The 6,251-nt window shown below is 42.5% G+C and overlaps 1 protein-coding gene across 1 annotated transcript; it reads right to left on the reverse strand.

Moving 5' to 3' along the window:
* Positions 1 to 2,580: 2,580 nt before the first annotated feature.
* Positions 2,581 to 5,760, reverse strand: LOC130712945 (uncharacterized). The gene is made up of 4 exons (XM_057562755.1): positions 5,264 to 5,760; positions 4,687 to 5,014; positions 3,178 to 4,599; positions 2,581 to 3,024 (listed from the first exon to the last, which is right to left on the reverse strand). Exons 1-4 carry the CDS (start codon positions 5,758 to 5,760, stop codon positions 2,581 to 2,583), a joined length of 2,691 nt encoding a protein of 896 aa, XP_057418738.1.
* Between the last annotated feature and the right edge of the window lie 491 nt (positions 5,761 to 6,251).

Consider the following 6,251-nt stretch of genomic DNA (forward strand, 5'->3'; position numbering starts at 1 on the left):
ATATCGTCGTCAGACTTTGAGGGGATTGAGACTCACAAAGACGACCCTGTGGTAGTGATGGTAAGGATAAACAACTTTAATGTGCGAAGAGTGCTTTTGGACCAGGGGAGTTCTGCGGACATCATTTACGGTGATGCGTTCGATCAGTTGGGATTAACGGACAAGGATTTGATGCCGTATACGGGGACTCTGGTAGGTTTCGCAGGGGAACAGGTCCGGGTATGTGGCTATTTGGATCTGGTTATGGTTTTCAGTGTTGGAGAAAACACTGAGCTTTTGCGCGTAAGGTATTTGGTCTTGCAGGTCGTAGTAGCGTACAATGTCATCATAGGACGAAACACGTTAAATCGCCTCTGCGCAGTGATATCGATGGCTCACCTGGCGGTGAAGTATCCGCTGATCTGCGGAAAAGTAGGGAAAATCGCAGTAGATCAGCGGGGGCGAGGGAATGCTACAACAACTACCTTAGTCTGTATGGGAGGAAAGGAGCTAGTGATGGACACAGGTGTCATGAAATTGAGGTATCAGAGGGCGGACGGGAACAACCAGCCACACAAGGCCAAGGCACCACGAGAAGGAGGAAGCGGTAGATTGGTAAAGGAATGAAAAGGTCAAGGAAAGACCGCAGTCAGGAAAGAGGAAACCAAGAGACAGAGCGGAACGAACAATCTACTGAAGGTGCGAAAAACACTAGAAAGGGGGGGGGGGGTTGAATAGAGTTTTTCAACAAAAGTTTTCCCCTTTTTGATTTTTGACAAACTTAAAGATAAGAACTAGGTGCTAAAGAATGTGAAGTAGAGCACACAAGTATTTTATCCTGGTTCACTTGAGATAAAAGCTCAAGTTAATCCAGTCCACCCGTGAAGGTGATTTCTTCCTTCTTCTGATGAAGGCAATCCACTAAAATCAATGAATGTTACAACTGCACTTGCAACCTGCAAAGTGACTAACAGTACACTGATTTTCTCACTAGTATACTCTCAAGAAGCTGATCTACCGATCCTCTCAAGACTAGCTAAACACTGAACCAAACTTGATTCAGTCCTCTCAAGATCCGACCAAACTTGGTCTCTTAAGGAACTTTACAGAGTGTTTGTAAAAGGTTTTGGGTTTACAAGAAATGCTTCTGAAAAGCTAATGGTAAACTCAGATGTTCAAGAACAATGAAGAAATATTGCTAAGAGATAGGTTAGAATGAACTGAAGAAAATCAACAAAGTTTCTTAGCTTCTTTCTTCTATCTTCAGCCCTTATATACTCCAAGGCATTTGGTGTAGCCGTTGCTAGGGTTTTGACCATTGGAGTGGCAATCTTGTAATATCAGACTGCTAGGCTGAACGTGGTAGGTGGCGGACAGGCTATGACAGTACGATGTGTACTATGACAGCGACCTGTCCTTTTACCAGCTGACTTATGATCTAGAGTGCTTCAGATGGACGTTGGTGAAGCTTCTGATCAGAGTCAAACGGAAACTTGGATCCTCTGACCTTGCAACTTCTGCTTCTGGGCATGTTCCTCAGAACTTCTGAACGCCAGAGCTAGAATAACTTGGGTCTTCAAAGCCAACTTCTTGCAGGTCTTCAGAACTTGAGTCTTCTACTTCAGGACCGTTCCTTCTGGAACATCTGGTCTTCAGAACTTCTGACTCCAGTTCTTGAGTACCTCTTGAGAGCTTCTATCTTCAGAACTTCTGAAGGATTTGCCACTGTTCTGAACGAACAAGGTGAGCTTTAGAACTCTCTTTTGGTTACTCTTGGGTCTTCATCTTCTGATGGAATCGACTTGGGTCAGAATCAGAACCTGTTTGTCACAACTATAAAGGACAAACGTGAGAGTACCATAATTGTTCATCCTCAAAAACCTTAATTGTAATCATCAAAATATAGAGATGCAACCACTGATCAAATCTTGATCTTACAATCTCCCCCTTTTTGATGATGACAAAACAAGTATTTTGATGAACAATTCTTAGTCAATAAACTGAATACACAAGAGAGAAGAGATCAGAGTTAAAACTTATCCTTGTGTAACGGTTTATGTTGCTCCTTCTGAATCTAGGATTGCACCTGATTCTGAGCTGGGGTCTCCCCCTGACTCCCCCTGAATCTATGACTTGATGAGATGATGAAGAGTCTAGATTCGGAGTCTTGTGAGGTGATCAGAAGATACGCATAAAAGAATGTATACTCATCAGAAATTGATGGTTCAGAACTTGCGTAGATCACATGGAAACATAGAGTATTGTCCAGATGTATTGAGATAAGGCGTCAGAGGCAAAATGTATTCCTTGTTTAGGACGCTTGGCAATATCTATGTGCTATAAGTATTTGATACTTATTCTCCTCAACTGTTTTTTTAAAAAAAAATAAAGGTTTATCAAAAACCATTTTATGTACTCCCCCTTTTTGTCATAAGCAAAAAGAGTGAAAAACAAAAACACTAACAAACGGAGAATGAACTCAGATAAAATGCATTAAATAAGTTGTAGCAGAAACACACAGAATAAAACATAGTAAAACATAGAAAAAGTTCACAGACAAATGAGATGAATAAATATGCATGAAAGATAGATGAGAGGGGTTCAAGGCTTTGATGAGGATGGGAGATTCTCGATCAGATACTTCATCATGTTCTCCATTCTGCTTGAAGATTCCTGAATCTGCCGACTTTGTTCACTCTGAATGATGCCTTGATGCTCAACCATCTGAAACAGTCTCTGCTGATCATCTTGTATCCTATCAATTCTGGCAGCCAGGAGAGCAACTTCCGGATGTGGAGCTGGTTCTGGAGCTTGAATAGGAACATCTATAGGTGCTTGAACTTCTGCCTCAACTTGAGTAGGTACTTCCATCTGAACTTCATCAACCTCTGCAGCTTCATGAATGATGATCTCTTCAGTACTGTCCTCTGCAACCTCTGCTGGAATCATCTCAGCATCTTCTGAGGTACGTTCAGAGACAACATGTGTTCTTGCAGCCATTGCTCTTCTCATGGGTTCACAAACCCTGTGTAACACCCTCTGCCTCTGCTCATAAGCTCTCTCAGAGGCATCATGAACTCTCAGACGCTTCTCTCTGCTAAGCTGCTTCTCAAGCTCATAAGCCCTACTTTCTGACCATCTTCCGAAGGCAGACCACATACCATCAACCAAAGATGCATCAAATTGATTATCAGTTACCTGATATAGCCATTGCAGTCTTCTGGTTGCTTCATCAGAGAACTCTTGAATGAGTTGAGTAAGACTTTGTGGTCTGAAGGAGGGTGCCAAATCCATGATTGGCTGAGGAGTGTTGGTTGAATTAGAGCTTGATGCATTAGAACTCTCAGTTCTATTTTGCCCTGAAGGTGCTGATTCATCCACATGAACCTTCCCTTGTCCAGAATGATCTGATTCATCCATACGTTCAATCTCAGGAATGGTCTCTTGTCTTTGCTTGGATGTAGCTGTCTTCTCAGGCGAGGTGAAACTCAGATCTCTTGAGTTCACTGTGGAGTAGTGAGACAAGGATACATAAGAGGTCTCAACAGCAGCATCTGTGAGCTGATCTTCAAAATAAGAGGCTACTTGCTGGATAGGTTGCACATTGAAAGGAGGTTCTAGAATCTGAACATCCTCGTCTCCATCGTCTTTCTCAGCAGGAATCTCACCAGATTCAGTTATTAGAAAGGTTCTTGAGGTGGATGAAGGCTTGGGTGTGAATTTTTGAACCAAGTCCCTCAAGGTGGCTTCACTCTGAGCGATACCCTTAGTGAATGAATTGATGTGAGGTATAGACTCAGTTGTGGTGGATGTGGAAGAGATTTGGATTGAGATGGATGGAATGGAAGTGGTAGCAGTTAGGATGTTTAAGTGGGGAGCTTGTGTTTCGGCTTGAGATATGGTTTGTGTGTGTGGTTCTGTTTGAGGTGGAACTGTTTGGATTGAGGTTGGCAGGGAGGTAGATATAGGTACAGGTTGTTCAGGAATAACTTCTAACGCAAAATCTAAATTAATGCTTTCAGTATGTGCCTTACTTGAACCTCTGAGGGTTGTAGATATGGTGAGTCTGGCAGTCCTTGCAGGATCAGAAGCTATCTTTGATCTCCTTTCCCTTTGTACCTCTGAAGCACTCTCAGATGCTTGCTTTGGTTCTGGCTCCTTCTTCTGAAGTGGACCCTTCAGAGGCAGTTTCTTCCTCTTGGCTATGGGCGCTTCATCAGAATCAGTGGATTCTTCAGCTTCTGAAGATCCCCTTATAACTTGGAGCACATGCCCAATAATCTCACTATCATCCTGCTCAACTTCCTCCTCAACTTGAGTTACCTGAACTCTTTGCCTCTTGATCAGGGGAATGTCATCATCTTCAGTTTCCTCACCAGAAGATTCTTCCATGACAACTTTTCTCTTGACATTCCTTCTGAGTGAACCTTCTTCAGAGTTAGAGTGAACAACTCCTCCTCTGTTGGTGTCATCTTCTTCTTCTTGAGTTCCAATGGAGGAATCCATAGAGCTCTCAGAGCTATCAGACTGAGATTTCTGAGGTGACTGCACTGGAGTTCTTTCAAGAGAGGGTTCTGGAATTGGTTCTCTGATGACCACAGATTTTGATGCAGCTGTCATCTTCTTGGTTTCCTCTATCAGAATCCCTTTACCCTTGGGATCTGAAGGCTTGCTGCTTGTTGTTCTCTTAGACTTCCTTGTTGGTACCTCAGGAGGACTATCAGGAAGTCCTTTGATAAATTCCTCGAGAGTGATTGGATCTCCTTCACTTCTGAGCATTCTCACATATTCCAGAATACTTGCTGGATTATCCTTCTTAGACCAGAGAGGATAGTCATCAACAGGGTGGTTCATCTGACGAACCTCTTCAGATGATTCTTCTTCAGGTTCAACTTGAACTTTGTCAATGATCCGCGTTCTCTTCAACTTAGTCCCATCGAGAGCATCTCCAATGGACATAGCCAGATCCTCATGAAGTCCTAGGTCAGACAGAGTCTTGACCAGTTTGTTCTGAGTGAAAATATCTGAGAGCAGCCTGCCATAAAGAATGTAGGAGATAGACCTCTTGGTCTCAATTGCAGTAGTCCTTGACTTCTCAATACATTCCTTCAGATAGTTGAAGAGCAGAAATGGAAGACACACAGGCTCACCTTTAGAGATATAGTACATGATTACCTTTTGAGTTGCATTAAGGTAATCAGTTCCTCCTGTTCTGGGGTGAATGCAGTAGATGAAAATCTTCTGCCATATCTTCATTGCTGGCTTCAATTCCTTTATGGCATACTTTGTCTTCTCCAAAGACCAGTTATCATAAATAGCCTTATTTACTAATTTCCTCATGTCAGGAACATTAGCATCCACATTCTTGATTCTCTTGCCCTGTTGGAACTCCATTCCCAACAATTTTGCAATGGATTCCTCGGAGATAACAATCTTTCTATCCAACACATGAGAAACGACGTAGTAGTCGTTGCATACAGCATTCTTCCAGAATTCCACAACTAGTTTGTAATAGATAGGGCCACAAAGCCGATTAAAATAGCCAGACCAACCTTGCAGATCGACTTGATCCCTGATGTCAAACTCGTGTCTAGCCAGGTTATCAAAGTCCACTCTTGCCTCATTGCACACAACTAGTTCTTCAATCTTCTTGACGCAGTTGACCGCATTGGCTGCGTTCAGGATTTGCTGAGCTTCTTCGAATCTTTTCCTCTCTTGCTCTTCGACAGTCAGCTTGGAAGAAGCAGTAACATTCGCCTTTGATTTCCTTGATTTGCCCATGATTCTCAGGAGTGGGAGGTTTAGAGTTCAGAGAGAGAGAGAGGAAATATTGGAGGGAGACAAGTGAATGAATGCAATGCACACAATAGGTTTGAAAACAAGTAAGTATGTGTGTGTGAATTAGATCGTGTGTGAGATCGTGCGTAGTGGGTTTAAAGATAACGGTTGAAATATTAAAAAGCATAACGCACAGAGCAAGATCAACGGTTAAAAATTACTTAGTCAGAAAATAGCACAGTGGAGGAGAGTAGGTATCATCATTATAGCAGGTACACCACGCGACACAAGAAACTATGTCACAAAAGAAGTGACACGTGTATTGTTGTCTACCACAGAAGTTTAACCGGTGGGTTAAGTGCTTTCTGATCGAGTACCTTTTGAATAGGTAACATCTGATGACTTCAGAAGCACCATAGTCAGAGGTTCTGAAAATTCCTTACTCTGGACAAAAGTCTATGTTCAGATTTTCAAGAATAAATAAAAAACGGTCT

This window comes from Lotus japonicus, chromosome 4 (assembly GCF_012489685.1).
Source record: "Lotus japonicus ecotype B-129 chromosome 4, LjGifu_v1.2".
NCBI lineage: Eukaryota > Viridiplantae > Streptophyta > Magnoliopsida > Fabales > Fabaceae > Lotus > Lotus japonicus.

What these genes read in the sequence shown, in the direction of transcription:
- LOC130712945 (XM_057562755.1), bottom strand. Translation starts at nt 5,760, where the DNA reads ATGGGCAAATCAAGGAAATCAAAGGCGAATGTTACTGCTTCTTCCAAG. An exon ending in TTCCTGATAGTCCTCCTGAG is followed by an intron (nt 4,600 to 4,686) that starts GTACCAACAAGG and finishes GAAACCAAGAAG; the next exon opens with ATGACAGCTGCATCAAAATC. An exon ending in GACTGCAATGGCTATATCAG is followed by an intron (nt 3,025 to 3,177) that starts GTAACTGATAAT and finishes GCTTATGAGCAG; the next exon opens with AGGCAGAGGGTGTTACACAG.